The following is a 20,362-nucleotide window of genomic DNA, read 5'->3' on the forward strand; positions in this document are numbered from 1 at the left end:
ACTTTTCACTTTTTTGTCATTGTAATCTAGTTCTAGTTGTTCATGTTTTGTGAAATGCCCCCTATAAATGGTGTTATATTTTTCTATAATACATTTAGAACAGGGTACCTGATTCTGAGTTAAAAGTTGCCGCTTTTTCTTTGTTATTTGTTGCATTGATGCCAAAGAATAACCAGGTAAATATATTGTTATACATGGGCTAAGATATATGGAAAACCATTTACTGTATTCCACATATAAAAATGCACATGTACACATATCAATCAAAATTATCAGTAGTGAGAGGTATTTGCTTGTGCCATTGTATGGTTTTGTTCCAAAAACTGTATAAACAGATCCTAAATTTATGGTACTCCTTTAATTTGCCCTTTATACTGTAGGTGATTCTTTACAGTGCAATATAATGTGTCAAATCTTTCAGTCAGTGGTCAATGGATGGACTTTCTATGGTCTTCCAATAGGGTGCTATCATAACAAGAAACATGTCAATGATTTTTTTGATAACGACAAACTTACAGGAAATAAACCCAAAGGACATATTTCAGGGGTAACTGGAATTGGTTTTGAGGAACCATATTTTTAATAATTTCATATTGTTATCATGGAGGGCTGTTTTGGCTGTTTTCATGTTTGGCCACTCTGTGGTCTCTCTAAGTAAAGCAAAAATTAAAGAATTAAAGGGATAGTTCACCCACAAATGAAAATTTACTCACTATTTACTCACCCTTAAAGGGGACCTATTATGCCCCTTTTCACAAGAGGTATAATAAATCTAATGTCCCTTGAATGTGTATGTTAAATTTCAGCTTAAAATACCCCACAAATAATTTCTATGATTTTGAAACTGCCCCTTTTAGGGCCTATTTTGATCCAAATTGTGCTATTTTGGTGACTGTCACTTTAAATTCAAATGAGATTGTGCTCCCAGCCCTCTTTTCAAAAGGATGCAGGCTACAAATGCCTGTGCATCAGCGTAACAGGACTAACGTTATCTCTATGAAAAACTGAAAATGTAAAAAAAAAAGGTAGTCAGAAGGTAGTTTTTCATGACTTCAGTGTTCATTTGTGCATCCTAAAATTCTTATAATGTCTCTAATGGCAGACGGCTGCTTCGCACTCAGGGCTGTCTATGAGATTGTGGAGACTAATGGGTGGGACCTTTTCCCTTCGATGACATGAAGAAAGGAAGAATGTCAGTCAAAGTGTTTCTGCAGTTTTTATCAAGTGCGATTATAAAAGAAACTGAATTAATACATTTTTACCATTAGAGGCTGGTTATATTCAGGCACGTAGCCAGTGAGGGTTCGGGTGATTTAAAAGACCCACCCCCTACTGACAAAGTCCAGAATTTGGTCCCTAGCGGAATTAATTATTATTAAAACGGACAAATTCTGACTAAGGGAATGAGCTGGCTAGTTTATTTACAGTTTTTAAGTTAAACCAAGTTTTAACAGATTCTCAGTAGTTTTTTTAAAATGATGGATGATAATAAATTAGCATTTAAAAAAAGAAGTATTTTCTCATATTTCTTTGTTCCAAAATTTTAACTTAAAATTGTAATCTCATAACATTATTTATAAAACTGTAAAACCTTAATGCACATTTGTAAATTAACACAATTTTTTGTAAACATAATAAGCACTTTGAAAAAAATGTAGGAAATAGTTTTGTTGCATCAAAAGGTGTGGTAATGATAACCATCTGACAAGCTAAATTTTGTGCTTAAAATGTCACTAAAAGGCACTGTTTGAACCCCATAATTTAATAGAAAATAAAGGGAATGACTGCAAAAAGGTCCACTTTTTGAGAAAAAACAACAACCAATTTTAATAGCCTGGCTACGGGCATGATATTTACAGATTTAAATCCCTTATAATAGTGATTTCCATAATAGATCCTCTTTAAGTGGATAAAAATCCTGACATAGTAGGAGAAAACAGTCAGTGGTCAGTGGTTACAGGCTTCCAGCATTCTTCAAAATATCTTCTTTTGTGATCAACAGAAAAAAGTAACTCAAACAGGTATAAAACAAGTGAAAGGAGAGTAAATGTTGACAGAATTTTCGTTGTGGCTGAACTATCTCTTAAAGTTAAATGTTTCATGTGCATACAATTCATTTTTTCCATCCTTTCCTCTGTAAAAGTAGGATAAATTAGTCATCATTACAGAATAAACACCAACAGACTGGATTAAGTCTTCATTATTCCTCTCACATGAAACATTTTTCATTATTTTATCCTTATATCAGTATCTATATATTTATTGATGGCTATTTGCTAATAAACAAGATTTGGATAGCCTACACTTTAGTAATGAACCCCATTGCAGGATTATACAAATTTACCACAACAACCCTGATAGGTTTATTTGACAACAGATGTTATTTAGGATTTATTGATGTATTTATTTCTTGCACCCACATCATCAAAGTGTCAAATGTTGCTCCTCGCGGCCCAATTAAGTCTTTTGTATGCATAACTTCACATTTTAGTAAATAGCTATGGGAAATGGGACGCAGAACGAAATACTGATATACCTCAGAGGAAAATGATACCTTAAGCTACACACATTGGCTTGAGAGAATGGAAGTGTAAACGAAACGCCCTGTGTGTGTGTGTGTGTGTGTGTGTGTGTGTGCGCCCTGGGAGGGGTGCATATGGAACTGATTGGATTGGTTGAGGGAGTGAATTCGACAATAGGAGGAGTCTCATACGACGCTCGGGCGCTATTCTCTTCTTCGCTTTGCCGCTGAGATTGTAATGCAACGGAGCCCAATCAAGCCCAGATTATGCCATCTCAGCTCTCGCTTCCAGCGCACGCGGACATGAGGACCACATAAACGGGATGGGCACAGAAACAACGCCGTTCTACTGAACCCGCTTGTTGTAGGCAGGAATTGTATTTTCTTCAGTCACTTCAGATGGCAGATCTTGAGCAAGGAGGAGCAGCCTCTCCCCGAGCCCAGCAGCTCTTCTGAACGCGAGGGATCGGATCCGAGAAAGCGCAGGTGTTTTCGGGGGGCTTTTGGCTGCCCTTGTGCTAGTCTCCGAGGAGGAGAGTGTCCAGATTATCAGCCGATGTGCTCTGAAGGACACTTCTGATAGTAACTGGCGAGGAAGAAGGTGGTAAAAAAAGCTGCTAACTGTGACAGTCGGGAGCTCGCGCGCAAGGCTCAACATATCACTGGATTCTACGTGTATACCTCAAAAAGAAAAATGTCATCTCAGACGAAGACTAAGAAAGACAAGGAGATCATTGCGGAGTATGAGACGCAAGTCAAAGGTATGTAGCCTTGCCTACTGTGAGGAGTTCAGATCAACATCATTGCACTTGGCCTGCAGCAGTGAGAGACTTGGATGTTTACTGATTCATAACCTGCTGCTGCACTAAATTAACTAAGATTACTTATTGTTGGATTGTGTGCAAACACATACACCGTTTAAAATGAGCATGTTTATAGTAACTAGTAGTTCCTCCTACGAAAATTATCCAATATATTAAAAGTGTAATAATGTTTTTGGTGTATTGATTTACCATAGTACTTGTATATAACCTAGTATTTGGCTTATTCATTAGGTTGCTAGCAGCCTACTTATCTCTCTCTCCTCTCTCTGATATATGGTAGCCAATAGTCCCCATAAGCTCCCAGTGGTCACTATAACAACAGTGCCAAGTAACTAGTCCATTGTTAATGGTGAAGCATCGCTGCTTCTGATATTAACTATTTACCTCAAGCTAGTTGGTAGCTTGTGTTTTCAAGTCGGAGTGGTGCTAATTACATTAGTTTAATTGTTCATTTTGTATTAGTATATTGGCTGGTTATGTAGCTAACTAGTAGTAGCCTAATAGTAGAATCAACTTTGATATAATGTATTAGTCACTAGCTTTGTGAATTCCACTTACTAGCATCATTTTTTTTTTTGTTTTTTCAAAGTATTCATTCTGAATTGTCATTAGCTGTGTAGAGACATGAACTAATAAATCAGGTAATGCTTAAGATTACTAACTTGTTGTTTATTAGCATATTCATTATTCCAGCTGTTATTAACAGCACTTTTGATTTTTACAACTGAATTGCCATTCTGACTAGTTATTGCATGTGTAGGATTGTGTTCACACTTTTGATTAGGGAGCACATACAGTATTTGCTATTAACTTAGCATCCGTATTACTAGCATTTGGTTGTTTATTAGTACTTACAAAGCCATTAACACTATCTCATACTTAACTAGTTCACTAAGCACCTGACTGTATCCGATTCTTGCTTTTCGCTGCCACTTTTAACCCTGGTGTTTGATTTTGAGTTTGTTTATCTGAAGTTGCATTGTGCAATAGTTGGGCGGGATGTCCTTGCCCCTTTGAAGCCATCTGTCCCTTCCTCACGTCGAAAATGTGCCCAACAGTAATGACATTCCTAACTTTGCTTCTGTTGGCAGCCACAGGAATGGTTTGATATATTGAAATGTGTTTTATTGTGGTGGTGACTCATGCACTGTTGCACAGATATTCCTGCTAGTAAGTCTTTGAGCATATATTATGTGTTTGGAAAATAAGAAGGTTGGCTGAGGGGTTTTTGTTGCCGGGTAGAATGGTGTATTGTAGTGTCGCTCTCTCTGCACAGATGGGTGTAACTTCAAGGCGACCATTGAGCTTATTTAATTCTTCTCCTTTGTTTACAATTTACAAGGGCTTTTTGGCAGGTCGATGTTTGAGGGAAGTGAGCAGGCATCAGTATAATCACTGCGGACGCAAAGTTTTTGTGATCAAGCGAGGATGTTGGGAACAAGATTCAGATGTTGTATAGCCTATATTGTTCCCTTCTATTTACGAGATGCTTCCCTTTTAGTGGACTTGAACGCAATTCATTCAGATTGTCTTAACACAAATCGATTAAGTTAGCGTAACTAATTTAAGTGGATTGAACATAAAACAATTAAGTTGTCCCACAATAATCTCAAGAATTTTGTTGTTTCAGCTCATTTTAAATGAGTAGAGCTGGGCGATTAAAATCGGTATCTGTATTTATTGACCAAACACTTTTGTCAATATCATTTAAAAAAGATTTTAAAAGATTTGATATGAAGTTTCGGTATAAAGCGCTATCGTTTTATTGAAATGTGGCTGCTGAGCGCACGCCTTGGAAGCAATGCCAATAAGCTTAGGATGTAAGTTTGTCATTTCCAATGGAGGCGCGCAACTTGGACACATTAAATATGGTGAAGGAAAATGGTGAGTGTGGTGGATAGAAGCAGTGAGGAGATTGTAAATAAAAAAGGATGTAAGGATGTTGCCAGAGTGGCTTTTTGGTTTCTTTTCTTGTTCATCCCAGCCATTAGCTCCTATCTAAAAAAGTATTTTTTAGCATAGTGGTAATGTGGTCATTCAACTTGAAAATTTGTATTGCATTTGAATAATGATGGTCGGTTCATTTACTTGAAAGCTCTTATTTTGATCATAGTTTCTTTTGTTTACGGAGTTTGAGGTTTACTGTATCATTATTTTTCACACCTTAAAGTTTCCTTTGATTGTTCAGCATTTGTACTTAACAATTGCACATACTTTGTAACATTTTAATGATCAACTTTAAGAGTCTCTTTAACACTTTATTTATTTTTACATTTTTTTATTTAACAGATCTTTATTTTATTCTAAAAAGATCAGAAATTTTGTTTAAATATTTTAGTTTTTGACTATTAAAACTATTTGCCTTAGTAATGTTGGTTAATAAAATAAAGTGGTTAAAAAATTGTTAAAAATTGTAAAAAAAATTGTTTAAAAGTTGTTAAAAATATTAAAGAATTATCAATATTGAATGATATGAAATATGGGATCGTGATAATTTTTATGCAATATCGCCAGCCCTAGTGTACAGTGTAAAAAATGCTGGGTTCCACACAATCCCTTCACGTAGATCAAACGCAAATTAAGTTAACTTAATGGTTTTTACGATTTTAAGTAATTTGAACATAAAACAATTAAGCTGTCCCAAAAAGCCTCAAGAATTACGTTGTTTCAGCTTATTTTACATAAGTAGTTTGATCAAGCAGCAAACATGTGTATACTTGTTGTTTGTCTGAGTTTAGTAACTAACCAGGCTTGCTCTGAAAAATCTGTTTAAGAAGAGTTCAATGATTGGCCGCTCAACAATGATGGCGAGGGTTCAAAAGAGGCTGGGTGCTGAAATGAATCGTAAACCCTAGAGAAAAGGTGAATTATGACTTGAGATTAGCCATTAATAATTAATGGTTAATAGTATTAGCTCTGCACTAGCTTGCATTTATTTAAAACGTGTTTGCTTATGCAGCAGAGCTCAGTTTGGTAATTTCTCTCTGCTGACTTTTATTAATATTCAACATTTAAATAAAACGGGCTGTCCAGAATCGCAGGGATTAAGTGTAATGTGATGCACGCTGGATCTGTGGTGGGATTTACAAAGTCTGTTCGTCTACTTGAGGATCCCTTCGCACTAAACGTCTCTGATGTGATTCTCGCTTGAGTAGCTTTTGTTAAAAGAGAGTCGTGGCCCTCTGTGTTTTAAAAAGGCCACATGGCTCTCAAGCATAGAGAGCCCCGTCACATACTTTGGATTTACATAACTGTTGTGATCTATAATGCTGCCACTCTTTTCTTTAACAAATGCCATTAACATTAAAATGTGCAGCAGGCCCTCCCCCTGTCTGAAATAAAATGGTACGCAAGAGGTTTGGGAATACCAGAATATATATGAATCCAGGCTTACATTAGTAATAGTGTTAGGTTTTACTATTACTGCTACTAATTATGATAATTATGAATATTGATATTATTATTTCCCATAGAGGGTTAATTTTATAGATGGTATACATATTATTATTATTGTTATTATTATTAGCATTATTATTATCATCATTATTATTATTATTAGTGGTAGTTGTTGAAGAAAAATATTTGTTACTCATATATGTCTTAATAACTATCATATTAGTATTTTTCTAGTATAGTAATAATGTAGTAATTTTCTTTTAATATTTTTAAAGGTTTTATTTATAAATTCTCATCATTTAAAGTTAATTTTAGTCCTAGATAATTTAGTTTAACATATAAAGTAGAGAAACAGATGCACAAGTTTAACAATTAACATTTATTTTATGATTTAAAACCTCTTTTCCTACTTTTATTTTATTTTATGTCAGTTTCCATTTTGTTATTAGTGTTGTTGTTGTTGTTTTGTTCCAGCACTCTCATTTGGTTCAATTTTTCAAATTGAGAAGGTCACAGGCCACAGTCAGTCTTTGTCAAGTCTCGATCTAGTGGTTACACAAGGGAGATGTAGTCTGGAATAGTAATGAGCTTTATCTTCAATCATTGGCCTTTTGAGCAGCAAGCCACGAATGACACAGAGTTGCTTGTTAATTCCAAATGGACCCCATGACACACACCCATGTTGGGGCTCTGGTTAGCTGCTGGAGACCCTTTAATTTCCTTGAATCACAGCAGTTTACCAATTTCAAAACATATTTAAAAAAAAACATGTATATGTTACAGCTTCATGATTCTTGATAAATTATTTAGTTTAAAATTGAGATTATGATTGTTTCTTAATTCTGAAAAGGCAGCTTTCAAATTTTTATTATATTTTTTATTATATTTTTTTATTATTATATTTTGATTATATTTTATTATTATATATGAATCTAAATTTATTTGTGTATTTTTGTTTTTAATTTTTTTTCACCTTTAATGGATAGGACAGTAGAAAGTATTGACAGGAAAGCGTGGGGAGTAGAGAGAGGGGAAGGATCGGCATAGGACCTCAAGGCAGGAATCGAACTTGGGTTGCCATGCACACCGGAGTGCATATGTCGACGCTCTAACCACTACTCCATTGACGCCAACATATTTATTTTCACTTTGAATGATTCAAGGGCTTCAAAAGTTTCACTCTTGGATGAATCAGCATTTTTAAGGTATCTTTTGTATAGTGACGTTTTTGTAAATACGTTTTGTACAATGACATGCATACAATAACCATTGCTACAGTCCTCATTTGAAGTGTCAAGTTAATTTGAAATGTCCCTGAATGCTGTCTCACTTGTAGACATTATTGTTTATATCCAATTAGCCTCATGATGGACTGTATCAAATTTTCTTTTTGTGATTAATTGCCTTATATCATGGTATACGGTATTATCAAGCTGCAAAAAAGGTTACATTAACAGGTATAATAACAAAATAATACCTATTTATTTATACTTATTGTATTTCATACAAATGAACGTGCAAAAAGACAATAAAGATTTTATCATAACTTGTAATTGTAACTTGTAAAATTTACACCTAACAATTGAACGCATTATTAGATGTGAACTAAGAAATGAACTAATAACTAATAAAGGTTTTTGTAGTTTTTTTTGTGAGTCTTGTTAAATAATAATAACAATAATTCCTCACATTTATATAGCGCTTTTCTAGACACTCAAAGCACTTCTCATCCACCACTAGTGTGCAGCATCTAACCTGGATGACGCGACGGCAGTCATATTGCGCCAGACCCAACACCAGCTGATTGGTGGATAGGAGACAGCGAGATGAAGCCAGTTATGACATGGGGATGGTTAGGAGGCCATGATGGACAGAGGCCAGTGGGCAAATTTGGCCAGGATGCCAGGGTTAAACCCCTACTGTTTTTCGACGGACATCCTGGGATTTTTTTATGACCTCACGTCTCAACGTCTCAACCGAAAGACAGCGCTCACTAAGCAGTATAAATGTATATCCTCATCAATAAACTGGGGCATTAGGACCCACACAGAGCGCAGGTTGATTCATGTTCGATGTTCGAATATTCATGTTTGAACTATTATGCTTCGTAGCTGCCTGTCGCTCTGGGTGGTGGTCTGCTGCAAACGCAGGTCTGTGTAGTTCTACAGCACAAAGAATACAATAGGCCTCTGAGCGAGCTGAGAAAGAATCATGTGAGCTTTACTTGTGCTCCTATTGGCTATCGCTCAAGAAAGTCGCTCTTCATTTGCATAAAGTTAAAGGATTCTCAACTTTGTCGCGTCGCACAACATGCCAACCTGGTCACCAGTGGTCGATGTCGCTTGTGTTGACGGAGGTCGCCGGAAGTCGCTCACTCTCTGTTGAAATGGACGGTCACTGCAAGCTGCTCGTAGTGTGAATGAGGCTTTATGATAACCAATTAAGTCTCCAAGCATTTGATGCTGTTATGAACACAACCATCAAAACAATGTGAATATTCTTACGAAGCACTTATAAAGGTTTAAATAATAAATACATATTTTGAAGTGTCCACGATATCAATATTGTGCAAGTTCATTATCACAATATATTCAATTATTGAATATCAGCACATGCCTATATCCAATCTATGAAGTATCCAAGTATTTCGGTGATAATTGTAATGTTTACGTGTTATAATAATGATAATAATAAATGATAAAACTGGTCAAAAAGACTAAAGACGGAAGCATTTTAATCTACACATGAGACAAATGCAGAATTGAACGTACAGCTGTGATTGTCAACGGTTTAATAAACAAATGCAAATTGAGATGATTTAGAATTAAGATTGAGCTGGTGTTTGAATCCAGATTGCAATCCTTTAACGATTAATTATGCAGCTTTATAATCTTGATATGGTCAAAGTCATCACCTACTGTAGCTCATGTTATATTATGAATTCATTGTTTGCACTTGTTTGGTGAAAGCGTAAAATGTAAATTTCCATTTATCGACTTTCGAATAATAATTTTCCCTAATAAAGCTAAATGTGAAACCATAATGACCGGCTCAAATGGTGCCATTATTAGTCAAAGGGTTGAGCAGCTCTGGAGCCATTAAAACAAACTGGCCTTCTGTCTGGCACCTCTGTGTGGATGTAAACCCAAGAGAACAGAAGTGAAGTGAAACATGCGAAGTGGAGATCTAGAGACATGAGCTAGTGGAGAGACGCATATATAATCAATGATCATGTGGCGTTTTACTTACATAATGTACGAACGGGAACAGCTAAGCAACTTTTAAAAAATACAGTGAATAATTGAAGTAGCGATGAATTATGAAAGAGTGAAGATTGAAAAGATGAAAGGTTAAACAAAATCAAGGAAGAACGTTAATTAGGAATAAAGAAAAAGGAAGAGTTGAGAGCTAAGGATGAAAACTTTTATAAGGCAGTTATATGAATAGTTAAATATATATAGATTTTTAAATTAAAAATGTCATTTATTTATTTACAGTTTCCAATATTATTTATTTAACTGACATTAGCCGATTAGAATGCAATTCAAAACACTGGGAGTTTATATTAAGTACACTTTTAAACAAACTATGGACTCTTTTCACATTTCTGGGTTTCTCAGTGGCAGAAGTTGTCATAGTTGGGTAAATTTAGAATGCAGTGAATGGACCAATCCCATTTGCTGAAACAATACAAGAAAAACTCCATGATGGTGTTAACAAGACTTTCAGAAAAAGGACAAAAATAGTGTGAGACTGATAATGGCAGCCAGAAGAGAGAAAAGTACCTATGTTTCCATTCAAAAATGTAAATTAACTTTATGTGCAAAACTGGATTATCGCTTGAAAGATGTGCAAATAAAGCAGCGATTCCATCTAATGAATCAAAGTGGACAAAATCACTTCCTGATTAACTGGCACCTAATATCAACAGTTAAAGCAGAATTTGCTGTGGTAGGAAAAGCTGCGTGAATCTTTTCGTTATTTAATAAAAGACTTGTGCCTCAGAAGGTAATCTTGACACGCAGTGGCGTTTGAAGGCCTGAGACGCGGTGTACTGATGCTGACAGTTCTGGAGGTCATGAATAATATAATATAAACTTATAAACATATAACACTAATACTGAAACGGTTAAGGTGTTTTAGAATGACCAAAACATTTCAGATGTTTTACAATGTGCTCAGCCTGCTGGTTTGTCCATTCACACACATTTTTATCATCACATGATCTCCTATAACAAAATCACATGACTTTTTTAATGTGCATACTGGAATTTGTTGGGTAAAAGTGTTTCCATCATAGTTTATGCGCATCTTTTCTTATTGAGTAGAAGGTTTATCCTACTCAGTTATGCGCATATGTTTTTTATGCGCATTTTCAAAATTTATGTGCAGCTTAGAGTTTCCATCAACCGTTTTTTTTTCATGCGCATTTCAATAATGCCCGTAAAAATAGGTGGATGGAAGCATAGCTAGTGTCAAGTTTACTGTCCTGACGCTGCATTACAAATGCCTCGCACAAGTGGTAATTCATTTTTTGTAATTTAATGCACAGATGATATAATAAATACTTAAATACATATAAATTTATATGTTTTTTTTTATCAAAAAATGCAAAAATTTCAAGGATTTAAGAATATGATGACTGTTAAATGTGTCAGAATGGTCTTTTTTTTTTTGTCTTTCTTATTTCAGTGAAAATGGTTCCAAACAAAGATTGAGCAAAACATTGGTTCATCTCAGAGCAACACTGCAGTGTTCTGTTCCTGAATAAATCTGCTTTTGAAGAAATCGATTGAGCAAACTATTCATTCGTAAAGACTTGCCACTTGCTTTGCTTCTAAATGAATCAGCTGTTTTGAACAAATCATTTAAATGGATGATTCAATGAATGACTTGTTTAGACAAGGACTTGCTGCCAACTACTTGTGGTTTTAGGGTTATATTTATCTATGGTAGCATAAACAACACGAAACCACCTAAAAATACCCCAAATTAAGGCTCCATGATTTTGGTAAAATCTGATGTTGGCGCCAATAGCCTAGTGGTTAGAGTGTCGACACATTACACTAAGGTGCTCACGGTGACCCGAGTTCAATTCCCGCCTCGAGGTCCTTTGCCAATTCTCCCCTACTCTTTCCTCTCCACACTTCAACTTTTAATTCTGCGATATATATTGCAAAATGAATACAATTTCACTAGATGTGTTAAATAACTATTTGGAAAGAATTTCAAATTTTTGATTGATTGGGAATTGATTGATTGTTTTTCGATAAGTCTAACTGTATTCAGTTATACAGCAATTGATTATTCACTCATTCATTCATTCATTCATTTTCTTTTCGTCTTAGTCCATTTATTAATCCGGGGTTGCCACAGCGGAATGATCCGCCAACTTATCCAGCACATGTTTTACGCAGCGGATGCCTTTCCAGTCGCAACCTATCACTGGGAAAAGCAATTGATTAATCAAATGTAAAATAATACTGCATAATTTTGGTTTTATAAACAATTCAATAGAATGTATCATTATTATTATTTTTTTAAATTATTTTTATAGGGGTTTTCACCTTTATTGATAGAACAGTGGAGATTTAAAGACAGAAAAGTTTTGGGAGCTGAGAGAGGGGAAGGATCGACAAAGGACCTCGAGCCGATAATCGAGCTCAGGTCGCCGCGAGCCCCTGGGTGCTATATGTCGACACACTAACCACTAGGCTATTGACGCAGACGAATGTATCATTATTAATTTGTCAAAGTTAAAAACAGTACAATTTCTTAAGCTTGAATGCTTGTAAAACCCTCACACAGTCACAGGCCTCAAAAACAACTCATCATTGTGTAAACTCACGATGTGACTATTGCGAATATTCACCATGCGATATTGATGCTGAAACGATTTATTGTGCAGCCCTTCCTCAAATTAATGAGGTAACATTCACTACAAAAATTAAAAGTGTCGGTCGTCTTATTGAGCAGTCTTCTTGATATACAAACAGTATTGATGTATAGATTGATTGATATATTTGTCAATTGGTCATTTGGACATTTAGTCTGGACATTTATTTATTTTTATTTAGTTTTTACTGCTTAATTTTCCTACTCTGATATGGTTTGAAGTATGATTTCCCACATTTCTGAAATTGTATTAATCAAGAAGAATAATACATTTTAGGTCCTCAAAGATTGCACATGTCTGACATGAGTGTGAATAAAAATTTTTTTTATCAACTTTGCAACTTGTACAACGCCAGAGGCCTCAAATACTAACAACACATGTCAGTGTTTCTTAATGATGTTATACTGAGAATGATATATTCATCCAGTCCAATTATAGTCTTCATCAGTGCAGAAAACACAGTGAAATCACCATGTGAATAACAGTGCGGTAATCACCACATCATCCTGATAACTTCCGTCTCTAGCATACCAATCCAGCAAGGTAGCAATAACTCAAACCGTGACAGGAGCGATTTAATTCTGTATTTCATTATAAGCTTCCTGCAATGGCCCTAAAGAGACCCAACCATTGCAAACCAATCGCTTGGCAAAAAGCTGCTAGCATAATATGCATTCTGGTGAGATTCCCTGTTAGGATGATAAACAATCCTTACGAGCAGCTGAGAGTAAATTAGCATAAGCCCTCCCACTTTCCACTCATGCATGTTTCCATGTGAAACCTTGCTTAATTAAACAGAAGCACTACGCCCTTGACACATGCACATGCAAATTGCATAATTAATGTTTCCAAATTCAGGGGAGCCTTTCAAGCTGTCAAGACGAGTACAGAAGAGGGTCAAATGCAAATTACATGTATTTGACAATTAGATTTTCTCACACCTCTAGAACAAATTAGATCACGCTGGTTGTTCTCATTTTTAGTTGTTCTAACTCAAGATTCTTTAACCCCTTATGTCACAACAGACTTTAAGTTCACACTTATATAGTTGATATATTATTGGTGAAATATTTATGTTATATATGGTTTTTAAAGATACGTTTGGATTTGAATGGAAAAAACATGACAAAAAGTAATATAATTATTAAGGCTGCACGATTCTGGCTTAAATAAAAATCACAATTTTTTATTTGCTCAAAATCAGGATAACAATTTTCTCACGATTTTGTAGATTTAAAATAAAGTTAATATGAGTAGGCTATTATTATTGTTAATTCTCAAGCATATGGTAAAACAACAATAATAATATTAGGCATATGTGAAGGTCTACTTTTGCTTAAGATGCTAAATTTTATGTAGACTTTGAATGGTGGATTTGAACAGACTTTAAATATGTCCTAGTTGCTAATTCACAGTAAAGTGATGACATCACAATACAAATATAATTCTGAGATTGAATTATTATGATTGAGACAAAAACTTGACAACATTTTTACAACATTATTAGTAAAATTAAACATTTGCCATTATCAGATTCCCTCTTGCATTATATTCAACATTATACAGGCTAGCATAGTTATACTGACACTGTTAAACATTTATTTTCAACACTTTGTGTTTGCTATGAAAGAAAAAAAAAACATATCTAATGCTTGTCGTAATCATAACTCTAAAATACTATATGATTATTCAAATGATATGCACACTTTTGGTTTCACTATTCACAACAAACTGAATGTTCTTTACAACTTTATTACTTGTTATTCGCTGCCTATGCAGGTCCTGATCACTAAAGTAGACATCACTGTCATCCTCTCAGTAGTAAATAAACAGTGCGTCAGCTCATGTGTGAATTTGCGGCCATGAATACATCATTACATTAAGGCAGAATATTTTCGGTTGAATTATACATTATAAATACAGTGTGTGACACCTTAAACACCATTTGGAGGTGTTCATGTTGCTGAGCAACATATGTAATACAATATGAAGACTCATGCAACCTCCTTTACACTTCTCTCCTGATCTTAAAAAATAATTGGCTGAATCATAGAAAAGCAGAATAAATATTGTGTGTAGGGTTTTTTTTCGATTAATCATGCAGCCTTAATAATTAGTATTGACTTCATTTAAAATGCAGTGAATGGTTAAACATGTTATGAAAGCTGCTGTGTTTTTACATTTTTAAGCCAAATCTCAAAACTGTCCTATGGTGTGACAGTCTCAAGCATAGTTTAATAAATTACAACATATCTAAATTAAAAAGGTTTTTATATATTCAGTGTATATATGAAATGAGCGCTGGCGTGTTTTGCTGTGATCATTATGCAAGGATCATATTGCATATTCGGTTTATTCATCAGTAGCCTATAGATTCATTAATTATGTTTTTATAAACAGATTGTTTATAAGGACTAAGCTATTAATTTATAATACATTAATTATTACGTTAAGACATTTATGTCAGGTAGGACAACAAATCACATCCATGTAGTGAAATAGTGTTGAGTGGTATCGGTGCGTGGTATCGGCATTTCATGTACGATACGAGTACGAGTATTTTATCGAAGTATAGACCTTATATCCGATAATGGCATCATATTGAAGCATTCCTACTGTTCAGTATTCCTAATTTTGCATAAAACAAACAGCATTATATGAAGATAAGTGTCCAAAAATGAAGATTAATTCATCTCATGCTATTTGTATATTATTAAGAGTCTTCATTTTTGCTGTGTCACATCATAGGTCATATTTAAGGTACAATTCAGTAAAATGTAAAATCAACAACAAAAAACCAGTTGAAACAATTGATAACGTTAGTGAACACTTTTCTTGAACATCATAACTTCAAACTACGAACGTATATCTACTTAAACCTACCCATATATTAAATGGTATAAAGGAATAGATCATACAAAACAACATTTCCCCTCGCCATTTACATTGTTGTTTTTAATCAAGGTGTTATTTCAGTCTTTGTGAAATGTACTGCAAGATCAGAGTCCAAAATGTCTGAGCTCGTCTAGATAAGTGGATGGTGATTTTGTATTTCTCAGAAAGCAACATAAAAGCATCAGAAAGGTAGTCAGTGGGAGTCACACACTATAATCCAAGTCTTCTGAAGCCATATAAGAGCTTTCAGTAGAAACGATTCCCTGAAAATCTTTCATCCTAAAATCACCTCTGTGTTTGCTGACGTCAGTGCCTTGAGATGCTTCACGCCAGATTTGGGGTAAATTCAGCTGGTGACCACAAAGAACCAATTTGCCGAAGCCTCTTTTTGGAGTAGAACAGTCTCTGGTTATGGTCTGTTTCGTTGTATGGTGGAAATGGCAGCTTTAATACATCTCTGGTCTAAAATATTTACTTTTGTGATAGAAGAACTGAAATTATGAACAGATTAGTGTTGCACAATACCAAAATTTTGACTTCGATACGATACCTAAATTAAATATCACGATACCGATACTACATCGATACTACACCGTAATTTTAAAACATTATTTATTAATAAACACTTACTGTTTACTGTCAGCTGAAACAGAGTAGAACCATTTTTAAAAAGTAAAACAAGTATAGAAATGAAACGTGACATGCATTTTAGCTGTCCATGATGTAATCTACTAATAAATATGAGTATTTGTGAAAAAGATATGCATTTTTGTTGTTCCTCTGACAAGATATTATCACAGCATCCCATAGCTTTAGATGATTCAGATCGCTATTCTCGAGGCTGATTTTTGCTTTTGGCTCTGCAGCGCAATCCTCCGCCGTCACCGCGCTCGACTCGGGTAAAGTTTGGGGGCGTGACTGATACTCCGTCCATACACACAGAGACTAAGTTTATTTTTTTCATTCATCCTCCAAGCTTAAAGCAGGGCACAGGTGTACGTGTTTTGCACACGGGCTGTTTTGCTTCGTAGGTTTATACTCATGCAAAAGAATTCCAAATTTCACTTTTGAGAATCGGCTCTGTCCACAAGCTGAGCTGTGGGGGTTTACTGAAAAAAACAAAAAAAGCGGAATCATATCGTTTTGAGAGTCAGGGTATCACAATACTTTTTTAGTATCGATATATTGTTCAGCACTAGAACAAATTTGGAATAGGAATGTGCGGTATCGAAATATATATATATATGTATATATATATATATATATATATATATATATATATATATATATATGTATGTATATATATATATATATATATATATATATGTATGTGTATATATATATATATATATATATATATATATATATATATATATATATGTATGTATATATATATATATATATATATATATATGTATGTGTATATATATATATATATATATATATATATATATATATATATATATATATATATATATATATATATATATATATATATATGTATAGTTATTTGTCTAGCACAATATTATTTACTGTCATGGCAAAAATATACAAAAGATATACAGGGGGGCTAATAATTCAGGAGGGCTAATAATTCTGTCTTTAATTGTATATATTGCAGAGTGTGTTTTTGTACTGGTATCTTGGCTGGGTCATGAATTTCGTCATTAATAAATAATTATGATAATAAAAATTGTAGTAGGTGTCATCATGTTTTTGAAGTAATACATGATTGATTAAATCATTGATTCAGATGATTTGTTCAAAATGGCTGATTTATTTATAAACCAAGCAGGTCTGTCTTTATGATTGGATCTAGGGCTGCACAATATATCGTTTCAGCAGGGATATCTGAATGCGCAGATCTGCAATAGTCACATCGCAGGATGTCGAGTTGGGATTATAATAACCAGGAAAATCACAATCCATCGCAAAGTATAATCCTAATAGAGTGAAAGATTTTTAGTTGGATTTGGATGTGTTTTGGATGTGGATTTGGACCTGCGACCAAGATATCAAGCAATTTTGAACCAAGAATTTCCAAAGTTTATAGATTTAACAAAGATGAATCTTATTTATTGATTTATATGATGAAGACAATATGGTGTTATTTTACATTTGATTAATATTGAATTTCCGTTAGACTCCACAGAAAACCATAAAGCATGGAACAATTAATTTTAGTTTTTGTTCTGTTGCACTTATCTATGCATGCAAATTGTTTATTATATTTTATGCAGATGTTTGAACTCTTTACGAGTTATTTAGTTGATCTTTTGTGAAATTGTATTCAGAACACAATGTATAATTGCAGAATAAAATCACAATGTTAGTTTTTTCCAATATTGTGCAGCCCTGATTGGATCACTAACATTGTGACTTCATTAATTTAAAAGCCGATTCACTCAGGGTTGAAACACTGCAGTGTTGCACTGAGATGCACAAAGTTGTGCTTTCACCACATTATAATTACATTAAATAGCTTTTGTAGTTACAGGGTCATTCTGATATATATACATTTGATACTGTCTTACACACTGTACACATTGATAAAACAACAATTACGATCTTATCGTAGAGGATAAATGTAATCTCGGAGATGTGCAATATTTCTGGCTATTTTGCTCCTTTAAACACAGTCGGGAGATTTATATTGGGTGGTTTATGAACCAGAGATAAAGCAAAAATACTGTCAAGCGTTTGAAAAATATTAGAAAGCAAGCAAATACCAAGTGTTCACTTTATTGCAGAGATTATTTTCATTCCATAGTTTTCATTTCATGGCTTTTGTGATTTTGTAGTTATACCAACATACATTAACTGACAAAAACACACTTTTTAAGCCTTGTTGATAGTCATAGGGAATTATATTCTGTAAGAAAATTATATTCTGAAATGAGATATAGCTAGTTTCATGTGTATGTGGAAATGTATTGCAACCAGTTCTACCAGTTTTTTGTTTTGTTTGTTGAGTGTTTAGTCTGTGTCTGAGTTTTTCTCAGACTCCTTACCATGTTTTTTGGTCATTTAATAGGTTTAAAGTTGAAAGGATAGAACAGGTTTAGCTTGATAAAACAGGTTTAGCTTCCTCTCAGTGGTTTGTGACCTTAAGTTCTAAAGAAACTAAATGAAGGATTGTTAGCTTTCCTATATGATTACCTCTGGTTTTAGATTCTTTGAAAAAGCATGTGCATGTCTTTTGACCTTATTCTTGACATATGAGCGGACGCAGCCATTGGAATCTTTTTGGCTCAAGACTTTTTTTTAATTGATTTTTAGATGTTTAAAACAACTCATTATGCTGCTTGATGTTGCAAACTGACATTTTCCTATTATATTATCCTACTACTTGTGTATAGTTATGGAGACACTCAGGGACAGAGTGGCCATCTGGCAGACTGGGCAGTTTCCCGCTGGGCCAACTTACTTTTTGACCTGGGCTGATCATCTTCTTATATGATCTGATTGGCCCATAAACTCTTAGGTAGGCTTGTGCCGGTATTCGGTAATGCGATAAATCACGGTAATGAATATGCACGATATTGTTATCGCGGGCACTTCAAAATACCGTGAAAAATAATAGATCCGAATTTATATTCTTAGAACGCGGCTTAGCTTATTTTCCATCAACCGCTTGAAGAAACACTGCGTATATGCTGCGCAGAACTGATGCGCACTCTGATGTAAACAATCCCCACATGTAGAAGCCCTGTGTGCGCAGTGCGCGCCGCCGCTGCCACCACACTATAATCCTCACACGCAGGCCATCTGGCAGACTGGGCACTTTACCGGTGGGCCGACGTACTTTTTGGGCCGGGCTGATCATCGTCTTATGATCTGATCGGCCCATAAAAGGCTTAGCAGCCTATCGTTTTTTTCTGCCTTATTGATTGAAGCTGCTGTGATCTGTGACTCTCTGAAAGTAGATGCTTTTTTTCCCGGACAGACAGACCGGGCCGGTCCCTGTGACACGCTGCAGCCCATTGGCTCTTTTCGGTATTGACATTGGGCTGGCCCAATCACAAACTCCTATTTTGGACTCGGTGTGAGCGTGCGTCGTCTGTGTGTATTTGTCAAAATAGTCGAGAGTCAGAGAGAAGAAACGCAAGGGAGGCGCAGAGAAATCGCGGGAAATACACCGGCGTGTCATTTAGCGATTCTGAAAAGTTCTCTGTTCATTCTAGTACATGGCTAAAAACGCAAATCACGTGACCACACACTCTCTGCCCAGAGCTGCAGCCACTAGTTCAGCGGGTGAGCAATAACCCCAGGTCAGAGTATAGTGCATGTCAGACAGTTCATCTGCTGGGTGATCTCATCTCACTATAGTTGTTAAACGTGATATTGAATTCATCTTGTTGTCTCTATCTAACAATTCTTATGTCTTTTGAATCACTTGTTCTCAGTTAACTGTTTTGGCTGAGTGCAAAGCTAATATATTAATTTATGTAACCACATACACTGATTCTGCACATTGACTGATTGCTTACCTTTATCGTTTAAATTTAATGTACGTTATACTGTTATAATGGCCATTATTGGTTATTAAAACTGATATTCTGCAAAAGAGACAGGGTAAAGTTCATTCTTTTCAATGGAAATGAAAGGAGACAGTTATATTTAAGCCCTGTTTTGTTATAAATATGCAGTGTGAAGATGATGCTCATAAAAATATGCAGCTACACGAGGCTGTTTGGTGTCTGTTAATCATAATATCAAAATGAAACAAATTTGACTTATATTATGTTTTCATTGTTTAGATAGTGAAACAGCAAGCAGGATGAGGTGAAAGAGGTTAAAATGTAACACTGTTCCCTTTGAAGATTAACC

At 34.8% G+C, this 20,362-nt stretch overlaps 1 protein-coding gene across 2 annotated transcripts in view; it reads left to right on the top strand.

Annotated features, from left to right (window-relative positions):
• Positions 1-2,746: 2,746 nt before the first annotated feature.
• The window catches only part of srgap3 (SLIT-ROBO Rho GTPase activating protein 3), a 182,979-nt gene continuing 165,363 nt past the window's right edge, over positions 2,747-20,362 (top strand). For both annotated transcript variants that reach the window (XM_056460338.1, XM_056460339.1), the window contains exon 1: positions 2,747-3,282. In XM_056460338.1, coding sequence (XP_056316313.1) covers positions 3,216-3,282 — 67 coding nt within the window. In that variant the 5' untranslated portion in view covers positions 2,747-3,215. The remainder of the gene's footprint in view (positions 3,283-20,362) is intronic.

The sequence above is a fragment of the Danio aesculapii genome, chromosome 6 (genome assembly GCF_903798145.1).
Source record: "Danio aesculapii chromosome 6, fDanAes4.1, whole genome shotgun sequence".
Classification (NCBI taxonomy): domain Eukaryota; kingdom Metazoa; phylum Chordata; class Actinopteri; order Cypriniformes; family Danionidae; genus Danio; species Danio aesculapii.